Source organism: Stegodyphus dumicola, chromosome 10 (genome assembly GCF_044657685.1).
Source record: "Stegodyphus dumicola isolate Sdum_Otavi_A_Nest chromosome 10, ASM4465768v1".
NCBI classification, from domain to species: Eukaryota; Metazoa; Arthropoda; class Arachnida; order Araneae; family Eresidae; genus Stegodyphus; species Stegodyphus dumicola.
Window position 1 is genome coordinate 175,428,432 of NC_140777.1, and position 15,358 is coordinate 175,443,789.

Sequence of the window (15,358 nt, forward strand, 5' to 3'; positions counted from 1 at the left end):
GTACTGGCATCATGAAAATAAGGTCAGAACTCAGTACCTTACTTCTGCATTTATAGGGCATGCAACAAGTGAAATTATTTTATCCAAATATTATGAATGTGTTGAAAAACTAGACTTGTCATAACTCTTACAAATATCGATGGATGGTCCTGCAGTAAACTGGAAATTTTATGATTTATTGCAACAGGACTTGACAAAGGAATATAACATTCAATGCTTGACATTAGGGACATGCGGTTTACACATTCTTAACAATGCTTTCAAGCATGGGATGTCATCCACTGGCTGGGACATTCCATCATTTTTATCCTGCTTATATTGGATTTTTAAAAATTCTCCTGCAAGACGTGAAGATTTTTTAAGTATATCTGGCTTAAAAAAGCTACCTGTGAAGTTCAGCTTTTACCGATGGTTGCAAAATGCCCCAGCAGTTGAAAGAGCCATTGAAATATGGGATGACTTGCTACTCTACATTAAAAAAGTTGAAATGGGGAAGTTTAAAAAAAATTCATCGAAATCCTTCTCAAATATTTTGGAAGCAACTAAAGATAAAACATTTCTTATAAAATTAATTTTTTTTCCTCTCTCTGTCGAAAATATTATTGCCTTTCCTTGAATATTATCAAAGTGATAAACCACTTATTCCCTTTTTTGCTGAAGATATCTTAAAACTTGTAAATGATTGCCTTCAGCACTTTAAAATTTTGAAACTAGAATATTCAAAAATAACTAAAGCAGAAAATCTTTATACATTTAATTTTAATGATCCAAATTGTTATAATGATAAAAGTAAAGTTTATTTGGGATTCATTGCTGAGCAGTTAATGAATAATGATAAATGCCGCAAGAAGGACATTTCACAAGCTGAAAGTTTTGTATTGAAACAAGAAGGTCAACAACGAGTCTTAACAATGGTACAACACTTAATGTCTAAATGTCCAATAAATTATTCTCTTATTCGAAATACATCTTGTATAGACTCGCGATTGATGGTTAAAAGTCCAGAAAAAGCCCAGAACAAAATGAAAGTAGTTATAACGGTATTAATGCTGACTAAACGTGTTTTACAAGATGATTGTGATGAAATTCTGCTGCAGTTTGGAGAGTTTCTAGACAAAGTAGTTAAGATAAATTTACATGAATTTTCTACTTTTGATCCTCAAAATCTTTCTCTTGACACATTTCTCACTTCTTATTTTCATGATTTTCACTATTCAAAAGTATGGAAAATAGTGAAAATGATTCTTATCTTGTCACATGGATAGGCCTCTGTGGAAAGGGGCTTCTCTGTAAATAAAGCAATTGAAATTGAAAATTTAAGTGACTCATCATACATTTTTCAATGCACAGTATTTGATTACATAAAATTTTCTGGAGGTGTTCTTAATATCGAAATTAATAAAGAAATGAGATCAGCAGCAGCTTCTGCAAGGTCTAAATATATGTAGTATTTAGAAGAACAAAAATCTTTAACTAAATCTGAAAATTCAAAGAGGAAAAGAAATATTATTGAGGAAGAAATCAATTATATGAAGCAGAAGGAAAAATTTCTTTAAAAGGACATTAAAGATATTAATAAAGAAGTAGATGCTTTAGCAGATGAAGCTGAGACCAGCAGGAACATTGATTTGTTTATCAAAGCAAATGAACTTAGAAGAATAGTTAAAGAAAAGGAAATAGACATAAATAAATTAGATGTTAAAATAGCTGAAAAGATTTCAGATTTAAAAAAAGCACAAATGTTTTGTATCTTTTATTGTACAGTTTATTATTCTAGTATCTTTCAAAAAACCAAGGAAATAAATTGTATGTTTACAAATCAGTTATTTTAATCTGCAAAATATTCTTACATTGTGATTATAATAGTAGTTGACTGTGTTTAAATAAATATCAAATAAGTTAAGTAATAATCATTAAATCTCTAAAATAGTGACTGTTATTAGTGTAAAATACACTTATACATGTTTTTCAAGAAATTATGTTCCTAATTTAATGTTATCTACTTCATAACTTGTAGGGAGTTAGTTTAATTTTCAAAATTGTTTTATGGTAAGTATTAAAGTGAATTTAATAATAGTGCATAATACACACTTCTGTTAGTTTCTTAAAGTAAAATTACAAGCATGAAGTCGGTTGTATGGATAATTGCTTTATTCTATTCGTTTTTTTTTGTTTGCTGATAGGTCCTTAATTTTTTCCTTGATGGTCCTTAAAAGTCCTTAATTTTCATGTAAGGAATGTGTACGAACCCTGTAAATGTGTCAAGTGCTGGTTCAAATTTGTATTATATGCAAGGTTTTTTGAAAGGAGAATGTGTTGTGAAATATCTCTTATAGAATTCAAATTGTTTTTCTTTTAAATAACAGTTCAAGATGCATGTGCATTAAATAGAAATTTCTTATGAATACAAATGAATTTCCTTATTTTAACATGTATGAGAACTTACATGTAGATTTATTGCTTATAATGAGGTGTATAATTCCATTGGAATTTCGTACAAATGATGAATTGTTACCATGAGGATTTTTTATTTAAAACAAGGTAATTTCCTGTCTTTTATATCATATAGCTGCTTTTAAAAATCATTTAAGTTGTTTTGTAAATAAATTAATTGTTTTAATAACATCATTATTCAAAATTAAAATGATAATGCCTGTCATCACATCTTTTTAATAAGTCATTAAAAGTTGTGCATAAAAATTGAATTTTTCTAAGTTTTGAATGCCTAATTTTTTTTTATCTTCACACACACACACTAAAAAAGTACAGGGCAAAACTATAAATTGAACTTATTTTTAGCAATAGGAATATTTTTAGCATAATTATGTCAGGTAAAATTTTAACATTATTTTATTATTTTTTTTATTTAATTCGAAAAAATCTCAATTTTTTAAAATTTGATTACTTTTTTTATTTTAAAAGCAGTAAAATTCTTATAATACATCTTTTTAACTTTGATTTTTATAATCAAGTGCAATAAATTTTATATAATTCAGGTAACACATTATTTACATAATAAAAATAAAACTTTTATGAAATCAGAATTTTTGTGAATCGGTAATGATAAAGCTGTACTATATTGAGAAATAAAGTCATTTAGAATATATATTTTAACAGATAATGCCTTACCTTTGCCAAAATATGGTACAGTCAAAAGTCGTTAATCCGGACTCGTCGGGACTTCAGCGATTCCGGATTATCGATTTTTCCGGATTATAGATAATCAGTTTAAATCTGGTAAGATGGCATGCAGAAATTACAAAATTAAAAATATGAAACGCAATTTATGAAATAAAGAACAATTATGATCTAAAGGGTATCAAAATTTACAAAAAGAAAAAGCTTAATATTTATTTGTTTACTTTATTAAACATTTCTTTCTATGTAAGTTGTTTAAATTGCTTCATTTCATGTGACAATACTTTCTCTTTAATTCTATTAAACAGACATTATTTCTTGTTTAGTTACAAAGTTCCGCTGTTCAAGTCCTATAATTGCTCTGTCGAGAATACCGACTAATTTGTCAATCGAAATGTTTTCGTTTTCACTTTCTTCACTATTGGAAGCGAATTATACTGGCGAGGAACTTGATTTAAATCATATCAAAGACGGAGTACATCGAGATGAAATACTACATTTAGTAAGGAATTATAAGCCAAATAAAATAAAAACATCTGCCCTGAAGATAAGGATAGTGCTGACAGATCAATTTCCAGTTCATTGCGCGCTGCGACGTTCCCTCCCTCCACCCCGGCAGAGCAGCGTGAAATTGATAAACAGATTTTGGATTTCGAAACATACTTTCGCTTTGCATATTAGTAAATATATGCAAAGTGAAAGTAAACATATTAGTAAACATATATCGGAAATTCTATTTGACATAATCGAAAGTTCAAGCTTACTTTTATAAAATTGCTCTAACAGTCTGCAAAAAATAATAAGCGAGATCCAATTCGAAGATTAAGGAACAACGCAATCATCAACATTAACTGAAATGGATAATTAGATAATTTTAGCTTATACCATCCGTTATACATAAAACGCGCACGCATATGTGCAGTCGTAAAGGTCTTATGCGCACATGTAAACGGCTTTGCGCATGTGTCAACGCGGCGCATGCGCAGAAAGTTTTTAGCTTTGAGGTCCGGATTATGGGTGTCCGAATTAACGACTTTTGACTGTATGCATCTTCCTTTGTTTTCTTTATATCACTAAATATATTGCACAAAGATGTGAAACATAAGCTTGAAATTATTGTGGACTGTCTTAGTGTTTGCATTGCTTTGTTGTGTTTATTATTTATGAATTATTCTTGAAATAAAACTGAAATATTGCAATGATGAATGGCACACATCATAAATTTACTTAATTTCTTTAACAAAATAATACAATCATGAGTGTACAGTTTTTTAAAGTATAAATGTATTTTCATTTTTTATCAACATAGCTAAGGAGCTCACAGGTTCTTAAACCATATCTCAAAGTGCATGAAACTCATACCATTTATTGATTATTGATTATCATTGATTTGTGTTCATTGATAATATACTATAGATAAGTCACAAGTAGCATTTGATGCTCACTGGTGAACTTGAAGTTTTTAGACATCAACTCCCACGTGCATAGAAGTAACATGCTATTATATCTGACATAAAAACAGCATTGTTTTTCTTCCATGATTTATCTATAGAGAAACCAAGTAATGTCTGAAATCGCATATTTGGATGCAGATTACAGAACACTAAGAGTAATAATAGTCAAGAAGTTTTAGGAATAGCAGTCAATCTAAAGACATGTGTTGCAAATTGAATTGATGGGAATATGGAAAATTAGAAGGCTCTCACTTAAAGTAGGAGAGTTATCAACTCTCTGTGTCTTACTTCATCATAAGTAGAACCTATTAAATATAATATATTTATGAATACTGCCAGATTCAAAGGAAAGTTAAAACTGATAAGAATTAAACAATTCACAGTGCACATACTCATCAAAAGTACATTTCCCTAGTAGTGGGGATTCAGTGCCAACCTTGCATTTTAAAATTCCTCTTAGGGATTTAAGCACTTGTAACATCTTAGTAGTACTTAGATCTTAGTAGATCATTGTTAGTACTTGTGAGTTGTTATGCTGCTATTAACTAGTTTTTATTAATTGATGACATCATTTAACTGGTTCTAATTATTTACTACTTTCTAGATTGTAGGTGGAATCAAACTTAACTACTCTCCACTAAATTTATGAAAATGGACTCTAATAATTTATTCATAGCAATAAACAAATTATCAAGTGAATAACTACCAGAAGCTTTATAACTCTGTCACACATTCTAAACAGAGATTCAAAATAGAATTATTGCAGTCCTCCTTTCTTCGCAATATCCTAGGTTCAACTTGGCAGGGTTTGGATAAGGAGGATTTGATAACCTAAGAATTTTCCAACTACTGTTAACCCCGTGGGTATGGATTTATCTGGAAAAATTCTTGCTTTGATATTTATCAAACAAGGTTCATTGAAGTACTAGAAGAAACATGCTCTTACAATTGATACAAATCACTTTTGCGATGAACAAGAATGTACACTGGAGTTTAAGAACCGTGAGCCATTGGAAACAAACCATCATAAATTTGAAAATAGTATACCACTTTCCAGCAGAAAATTATATTTATTAATGAATTTTTTCATGAGAAATAGAAATGATACTTTTACACATTAAAAAATATTGAACTGAATGCATAAAGTAATGTTATCTTTTATAAATGTGGCTCATATGCCTTAAGTTTGCTGTGTCTGGTTTATATGGGGGGGGGAAGTTAAGAGCTATGTACTTAAAGAATTCTTATTAAAAGTATCTTTAACAGTTCTGTAAATACTGTCATATTATTACGTAGAAAATTTTGTAAACCATTATTGACTATTTGAAAAAAATATACTCAGAAATGCATGAACTTTTAGCTGCTATTAATCTTTAACAAGACTGAAAATATTAGCTCTTTTATTTAGGTACTAAATTTTTTTTTAATAAATTGCTGAAATAAATAATAATAAATTGTATTATTTTGTTTAGATTGTTTATATTACATAGCCCAAGGCTTAGAACGGGAATGCTATTATTTAAAAGGACTTGTGTTCAAAGACCGGATTTATCATGAAGATCCAAGCTTAAAATCCTTTTGTGAAAGTTATTTTAAGAAATGGTATTAATTTACATTTGTAACATTTCATTTAACTAAGCTGTATGTATTTTTTTAGTATTTGCTTCATGAGTATCATTTTCTCTTTGCTTGTAAATCTTGTTTAATATAAAGTTTTTCACCTAGACGTGATTTTTTACTTAAAAATTTTACCTTGATAAAATTTAAACAAAATCTTTGTTCGGAAAGAGGGAAGTTACTCTTTGCTTATTTCTTAAGCTGAACTTTTTATGCACTCCTGTATGGTGGTAGTTTTCTGATCAAAGCATATTTAATTTAGATTTATTAATTTTTAATTACTAGCTGAGTCAACAGCTCAGTACAGAAGTTCCAATTTTTAATATGTTCTTGCAAAATTCAACTTTAAGAGTGTTTGCTCTATTTTTCCCATTTAGCTGTTTTATCTTCTCTTTACAATGGAATTAAGCTGATTTAAGATTTTTCAGTTGTTTTTTATTTTGTTACTCTAAATACTATTGCTGTTATATATGTATAATTATGAAAAAATTTTAAATATTTTAAAAGGCTCTCATCGGACAAATTAAATTAATAGTGTTGTTGAGACATTAGGTAATTTTTGGAAGCAGAAGAGATGAAAACTTAGCAGCGCCTTCGCTGGGAATCGAACTATGGACCTCAAATACCGGCTCAGTGTACTGACTACTACACCACGAATGCACGCTAGGAAGGCAGGAGAAATACCTTTAGTCTTACTTTTTTATTCCACTAGTTTGTTGATGTGCTCTTTAAATGCATAATGAATTTTAAACTGCTGAAAAGTATTATCGTACTTACTATAGTATTCTCCTCCCTCTTTTTTTTACTAATTTTATTGTCTGAAAATTGAGGGGAGAATATTACGCGAATAATTTAATTTCTAAAGAGTGTGGTAATGCAAAAAAACATAACATGTAAAAGCAGCATTGGATAAACTGCAGTTACTAGGTATGGCAATATTATTTCTTTAAAAGAAACCTGCATTCCTATATAGTAATATTAACAATAAAATACCTAATATATCTTCATTTCTACTTCCCTGTAACATGAATCACACCCGTTCTTATTTTTGTCTGTACTACTCCTTGGTCCCAAATCATTCATAAATAATAAGAAATGGCAGCTGGCTCAGCAAAATCACAGACTGAATATGTTCATGCATGCTTCATTGTGACTGGTCAGTTTTTATATTAGACTAGTATAAAAGTCAACAGTTAGAAAGAGAAAGATTCAGTGTGACCTTTGCAGGTAGTTTGCAAGGGTTTGTCTTTACTTTTGCTGACAAAATTAGTAGGACAAAAACAATCACTACATAGATTAATCCATTTTAAAATTTAAGGAAGCCTGTTCTCTAAACACATTGAGGAAGGGGGGAAATTATGTGAATATTTTAAAATTTTCACAACATGGCACTAAAATTCTAGAGAGAAATATGTGTGAGGGAATAGTGTATCAGTTTTGAAAACTAAAAATGTGAAAAGTATACCTTGTGTATTGACTATATAATTTACTGAGTTAAGAACTGATTTTTTATTAAGGCAAATATTTACTAAATTATTACTGTAAAATTGTTTATATTCTTATTTGAATATTTCTTTTTCATATTTCATTTTAAATTTACAATTTTTTGGACAATTTCATTTATTTATTGTACATCTGAAAGTTTTTTTAAGTTTTTTTATTCACATCTTTCTACAAAATTCTGTGTGTTGTTCTTATAAATTTGTTCTTTGTAATATTTTAAGCTTAAACTATAGCTTTAAAGCAAGGCCTGAAATTTAGAGCATTACTTCAAAGGTAATGAGCAAATATGATTTCATTACAGTTTTGGTCATAATATTAGAATATATGCTATTCTAGTTTAGTTTTTCATTATTATTAAAATGTTCTGCTGTTGTAATTTTCTTATTATAGTATAGATTTATGGGAATTTGGTCGAGAGTTTACCAGAAAAAGCATAAGGATATTAAGGATCAAATTTTTAATATTCTGTAGCTGCAAAATCGTAGCTATTTTATTATTGACAGAAAATGCTTGCACAGTTTAATTACTTTTTGAGACATTTTCTAATTAGGTGTGTGAAATGTTTTCCTACCTGTGACTTTGATTGCCTTCTGGACATTTTATTTGTTCTTCTTGCATCTCTAGTAATCTTCTTTTCTAATGGAAATTACAAGTATTGTTATGAAAGGCATATAAATTTACATCTAATACAGCAAAAATAAAGCTTTATAATATTAATAGAAAATATTAAAAAATTTAAATTTCTTCCGAGTTACCAGATTACCAGAAATTGCTTTATGAGGATCTTTGAGACTTATGAAGTAATATAATTTTTTTATCTATTAGTTTGCCCCTAGTGTAAATATAAGTATTGAAAATTGAATTTTTTTTAAAACTTGATTGTGCAAGATAATGTATGAGTGATATGCCATATTTTGGCTTAATATTTATCTTCCTAAGATATTTTTTCAAAATCATTTTTTATCATTCAGCATCATAATTTTATATTCAGTAAAAGAAAAAATATTAATATTATTTATTAACTCTAATTTATGTTTATCGATTAAATTATTTTCCCATTTTTATTTTTTTGAAATTATATGGATGTAATTTAAGTAAGTAATCAAATTGCTTAAATTATATTCATGTCATTTCAAAATCTTAGGATAGTTATTATGTTAAATTTTATATAATTTATGTATTTCTAGAAGAGAAGAGAGTTGTAAAAACCAATCAGAAAACGGAATCCCTTTTTTAAAAAATGAAAAGTGATGATAATAATAATTATAGTTATAATCTAATTTAAAATAATGGAAATTTTTTCATTAAAAGTACAAAATCTGGCAATTGGCAAGTAGACTGAACTGTATCGAGTGAAGAAAATGGCTGAATTAAAAATGCCTGATGTAGCTGGGAAAATAATATATGATGCTGCTCATTTAACTGTTTACTACAAGAAAATTAAGCAAATTTGTAGGTTTGGATATTTCGTTTCTTAATTTAGCAAACAGAGATTTCTGCATAAAGTTTGAAAATAGTAGAAATTGTCTTATTGCATTTGTGATGAGTTTTTGATTTTAAAATTTCAAGGTTTTACATTTTATATGCATTTACTTGTTAAAAAGATCCTGAAGCATGTAAAAAAGAAACATTTTTTTAGGTTTAATTAAATAAGAATGAATAATTTTTTAGCCATTGCATATTTACTTTTGGCTGAGAATTTTTTCTTAATTTTTACAGTGATCCTTCAATTTATCTTGCTGAGTATGATAAAGAGGAAGCAGACAAGGTATATATTTTTTCTTCGGTATATAAAATACATTGCTTATACTAGTTATATAGTTCGTTACAAGAAACTATTTCAAGTATTTATTAATGCTGTCTTTTTATTTAGTTTGATTCAATTTCAAATATAAGGAAAAAGTACTTTATTTCTCTTCTACTTTCCTATATTAAGAATTAATTTGTAAGGAAACTGTTGTATCCTTTCATATTTGCTATCATGGCATAAGTAGTTAGTACATTCACCTAGCAATTAGAAACTCTATGGTTTGTATCCTAATAAGCCATATGCGATGTCTTTCTTCTGCTTCAAAAGTTCTGTCAGTGTCTATGAAGGTACCCATACTAAAATATGATGAACTAAACTGAACTTCTGGCTAAAATAGTTATTATATATATATATAATATCATTTAAAAATTAAAATCATATATATAAAATTTAAAAAATGTATATATTAAAATCATATATATAATATTATGATTTTGATGACCCTCAAATACTGTAATTGCACAGGTTAGGTAGTAATTACTAAAAAAAGAGATGAGAAAATGCATTTGTTGCTATTAAATCACTTAATTTATTAATCAATAATAGAGAATTTTGAAAAAGGTGATATTCTTTTGTGGGAGTTAGAAATATTTTATTTCGGCTATAGCAACATGTTTCTTTTAACCACTGAATTTGTGGATTAAATTTGAAGACAAATATCTTGCATTTTATAAAGTGGCAGATTTCTTTGAAATCGCTGAGTTGGCTAATTAAATTTGATAGATTAACATGTTATGCTTTGTTGAGTGGTAATACATTGGTTTGAAATTGCTGAATTGGTTAATTAGATCACTAAATTCAAACAAAATATGAAATAAATAAAATTTGGTCTTCAATGTGCATATGCATAGATGGAATACTGTTTAAAATTTGAGATTCTAGGTGAGCAGTTCTCAACTTTTTGACTAATGCGTACCATCTAAACGAAATTGAAAAACTTTAGTACTACCACCACATTTTATAATGATTATTTTTCAATTTCTCTAGAAATATTAATATTATATATATATATGTGTAATAATAAAATTCTATAGTCAAGAATACACTTAAAATTCTAACTGTATGTTCTTTTCATTTTTAATGGCGACGTTCTCTTATTTGAAAGTACGTGGAATTAAATCCACAGCCTCGTAGTCAAGTTGTTTTTCCCGCTTTTTCTACACGTACTGTTATAGAATGTTCTGGAAATATTTAAAGTGAAATGGATTGGCTGACGAGGCTGACATCATTTCTTGGAAGCTCCGCCCTTCCAGAGGCTATAAAAAGACTCGCAAAAGGACATCGGGGCTTTTTTCTTAAATGTCACGATGCAGTAAACTTCATACAAAAAGTTATTAGTAATTCTTTTTATTTACTCCGGATATCTGATTTTGTAACTGCTATTTCTCCTGAAGAATAATAAATGGATCCTTTTTTTTTAGAAACTTATCGTCTGATAATTTAAGCTACGACTAAAGCTGGTACATCACATATATATATATACACACACACACACATTACCATTTGCACAACATATTCGCTATTTGTATTAAATATGCTCACATAAAAAATATAAGGTTAAAAATTGGTTACCATTTTAATTATCAAAATTTAAGTTATAATTACCTTATTTATCAAATAGTTATTTAAAGATAAGGAAAATTTTAATTTCTGATCAAAGTTCAAAAAGACGATTTAAAACTTTTCTTCTGTATCACCTTACTTAAGGATAAAATAAAAGTGTTTTATGTTCACTGCCCATCTCTTGGCATAAAATAGTAAATATTCTTGAATTTAAAGATCGGTTTTTTAATAAAATTGGCAATTATCAAAGCTTGATTCAAAGCTATTCTCAGGTTTTCAGGGATTGTTTTGGCTACTAAAGCAGTGGAGCTGTGATTAAATTTAGTTTCAGATGTGACTTTCTTTATTTGAGAAATAACACCAGAATGTTTTCCTGTTAAAGCCCAAGCTCTGTCACTGCATACAGCAATGCACTTATTTCAAGAAATGACATAAAATTTTTAGTTACTCTGAAAATTTCATTTGCAGTTGCTCTATCATGAAGAGATTCACAAAATACACACTCTTTGTCAATTCTTTTATTTTCTTCGAAACGTATGTAAACTAACGGTTGAACAAAGTTCGTCATTATTCAACTACAATGTGATATACTCAGTTTTTTTATTTTTTTAATGTCTCTTTTATAGAATTTGCCATTTTATGAATCTATTGACTTACTGTATCATTTGATAATGGAATATTAATAAGTTCATTAGATGCTTTTTCATTGAATAATGTTAAAATTATATTCTTAGCTGCTGGTAATGTAAGGTTTTCTTCAATAGTGCAGCTCATAGGCTTACTAGGCAACTAGCTTCCAAATGTTTTTCACTTGAAGTAACAAAACTTTTCATTATTTAATTCAGAAGTTAAACAACAAAAATCAGCGTTAATTTGCAAAATTTTCACAGGACTAGTTTCGATGGTTTTACCGAACCATCATCTTCAGCTGCAAAACCGCAAATGAACAAGATAGGAAATAATGTTTAGATAAGATAAGAAAGCCTGGACAAGAATAAGCAAGTGGCGCCTTCTGTTGGCGAAACCAGAACTAAAACATAATTTCTCTAAAAGCCGAAGGCAAATTTGGATTGGAATTAGGATCGTTAACTAGAACAGAAAGATTTTTATGAATGTGAAATGCCTCTAGAAAATCCAGTTCTCCAATGGAAGATGTTTTTTGAATAATTTTGGCAGCAGAAAAATTGAAAGTGTGATTTTCGGACCAACAATGTTGAGCAACAGAAGACTTCTGTGTTTCCTTTTTTCTAACATATGCCTCATGTTCTTTGACGTGAAATTTTAAGGCTCTCTTAGTTTGGCCAATGTAAATTAAACCGCACTGGCAAGGAATCCTATAAATACCCCAGGAATTCATATCCGGAATGGGGTCCTTGAGTATAGAAGTTGGAATTTTATTGATGGGAGAGTAAACAACCCGAAAGTTAAATTTCTGCAAAATATGTGCAACTTTATAGCTAATTGATGGAAAGAAGGGAATGACAACAGAATTTTTATAATCTCCTAAAATAAGAGTGTGGCTTTTAGTGTGTTGAGATGAGAATTTTTTAACTGCTTGATTAATAATGTTGGGTGAAAAGCCCCTGTCAATAGCTATTGCTTTTAAATAATTTAGTTCTTCATCAAGGGCTAGTTTGGAGGAGCAAACTTGAAGAGCACGGAAAACATAGGAATAAAATGAAGCTAACTTTTGTTTAGTCGGATGACATGATTTAAAGTGTGGTGGAAGGCAAACCGATGCAGGTTTACGGTAAACTGTAGTAGTGAAGTTGGATGTGTTACGTGTGACCAGAATGTCGAGAAACGGAAGAGAATTGCAAGTCTCAAGTTCAAAAGTGAACTGAATAGCAGGATCAATAGAATTCATTGTTGAAAGAACTTTATTTAAATCATCTTTATTACCTTCAAACAGGGTAAAAGTATCGTCTACGTAGCGGAACCATGCCGGGAAGTTTAAAGTTTCAAACAATTTTGATTCATAATAATGCATGTAGATATCAGCCAGGATGGGACTGAGGGGACTTCCCATGGCTAATCCCTCAGTTTGCTTGTAATATTTATTTTGGAAAACAAAATGTGTTTGTTTCAAACAGAGTTGAGTTAGAGAAATTAGCTCATCAATTTCGATGCAAGAGAAATGAAATTCGCGAAGTCTGGTTTCTAGACATCTTAATGCACCCTCCACTGGGACATTGGTGAATAATGATTTTACATCAAAAGAAACCATGAGTAAATTACTAGGAGAAATGTTTTTAACCTTTTTTACAAACTCTATTGAATTTTTTATGGTGTAAATGTTATTGTCTAATAGAGTGGAAAATCTAGAAACGAAATATTTAGCTAAAGGATACGAGGCAGTACCTAAATTTGATACAATAGGGCGGAAAGGAATACCACTTTTATGAATTTTGGGAAGAACATATAATCTGGCACAATTCGCAACAGATGGGATAAGCGAATGTTTTAAGTTGCTTGAAATGATTTGCGAAGATTTGATCGCAGTTTTTATTTTGGATAAGTCCGAAGGTGAAGGATCTTTAGGGATCGGATTATATGGTCCTTCGTTTAAGAGTTTAGTGACACCATCGATGTAAGTGTTCTTATCCATGACGACTATCTGGCCACCTTTGTCGGCCTTTGAAATGATAATATCCGGGTTAGAATGAATTTCGCGCATTGTAGCTCTTTCTCTCGCAGTTAGATTTGGTTTCAAAGGTTTATTATTGAATTTCACATTATGAGCGATAAGATGCCTAATCATTTCTTTCTGTGAATCTGAAACTTTACTGAACTTGAAAGCTTTTTCGATAGGAGCCAAAATCTTTGGAATCGAGGGTTTACAGGTTTGTGAGAAGTTAAAATTATATTTTAGAATTCTCTCTTGTTCTTCTGAAAGACTAACATTAGAAATATTAACTATTGGCTTGATGTTTACAATGGGAAGATTTTTTGAACTACTTGAACTGGAAGACTGTAAAAGAAGTTTTTCGAATTTAACTGCAAGGGTGTTTTTATGACGGTTAACTGCATTCTCCGTTCTAGACCAAGACTTTTGTTCAAGGGCAGTGAATTTTGGATATGTTTTAGCGAGTTCCAGATGAAGCTTATAGAGTTCATGTTCAATTTTGGACAATTGTTGACGTGTATCCCTTATCACGGACCGAAGTAAGGCAAGTTTGCAATTTAACAGAATTCTTGAAACACGACTCGAAGGTTTTTGATTAGATTTGATTTGAATAAAATTGGGGATCAATTTTTTACATTTACATTTAAGTAAAAAGTCAAGATGATTCAGGAATTTTTGCCGTTTCAGGCGTAATTTAGTGAAACGATTAACGGATGAAGGCATGATAAACAATGCAGAAAATCAAACTAAATTAACTGAGCAATAATAAAGTACACACAAAATAGCAGAAAAATCCCTCACAGAAATGAATAGAAAACAAAATGTTTGTAAGCAAAATGCATGAAATCAGACAAGCAAAGCACAATATCCAAATGTACAAAACATAAACATAACTTGAAAATTGCAAAAATGTACTCACCGAAACTCCTACAATTACAAAATGGCGGCCACACCACGTGCAAAAAAGAAAGCAAAATGTAAGCCTGTTTGGGGCTTCTATAATTAAGACACAATAACACGCCGAATAAATACTAATTCAGAAGTTAAACAACAAAAATCAGCGTTAATTTGCAAAATTTTCACAGGACTAGTTTCGATGGTTTTACCGAACCATCATCTTCAGCTGCAAAACCGCAAATGAACAAGATAGGAAATAATGTTTAGATAAGATAAGAAAGCCTGGACAAGAATAAGCAAGTGGCGCCATCTGTTGGCGAAACCAGAACTAAAACATAATTTCTCTAAAAGCCGAAGGCAAATTTGGATTGGAATTAGGATCGTTAACTAGAACAGAAAGATTTTTATGAATGTGAAATGCCTCTAGAAAATCCAGTTCTCCAATGGAAGATGTTTTTTGAATAATTTTGGCAGCAGAAAAATTGAAAGTGTGATTTTCGGACCAACAATGTTGAACAACAGAAGACTTCTGTGTTTCCTTTTTTCTAACATATGCCTCATGTTCTTTGACGCGAAATTTTAAGGCTCTTAGTTTGGCCAATGTAAATTAAACCGCACTGGCAAGGAATCCTATAAATACCCCAGGAATTCATATCCGGAATGGGGTCCTTGAGTATAGAAGTTGGAATTTTATTGATGGGAGAGTAAACAACCCGAAAGTTAAATTTCTGCAAAATATGTGCAACTTTA

General features: G+C 29.7%; 1 protein-coding gene across 1 annotated transcript in view; it reads left to right on the plus strand.

Moving 5' to 3' along the window:
* LOC118206141 (calcineurin-binding protein cabin-1-like) overlaps positions 1–15,358 on the plus strand; it is a 195,928-nt gene that overhangs the window by 34,197 nt on the left and 146,373 nt on the right. The window contains exons 7-8 of the mRNA XM_085825897.1: positions 6,065–6,194; positions 9,432–9,480. Coding sequence (XP_085682023.1) covers positions 6,065–6,194; positions 9,432–9,480 — 179 coding nt within the window. The remainder of the gene's footprint in view (positions 1–6,064; positions 6,195–9,431; positions 9,481–15,358) is intronic.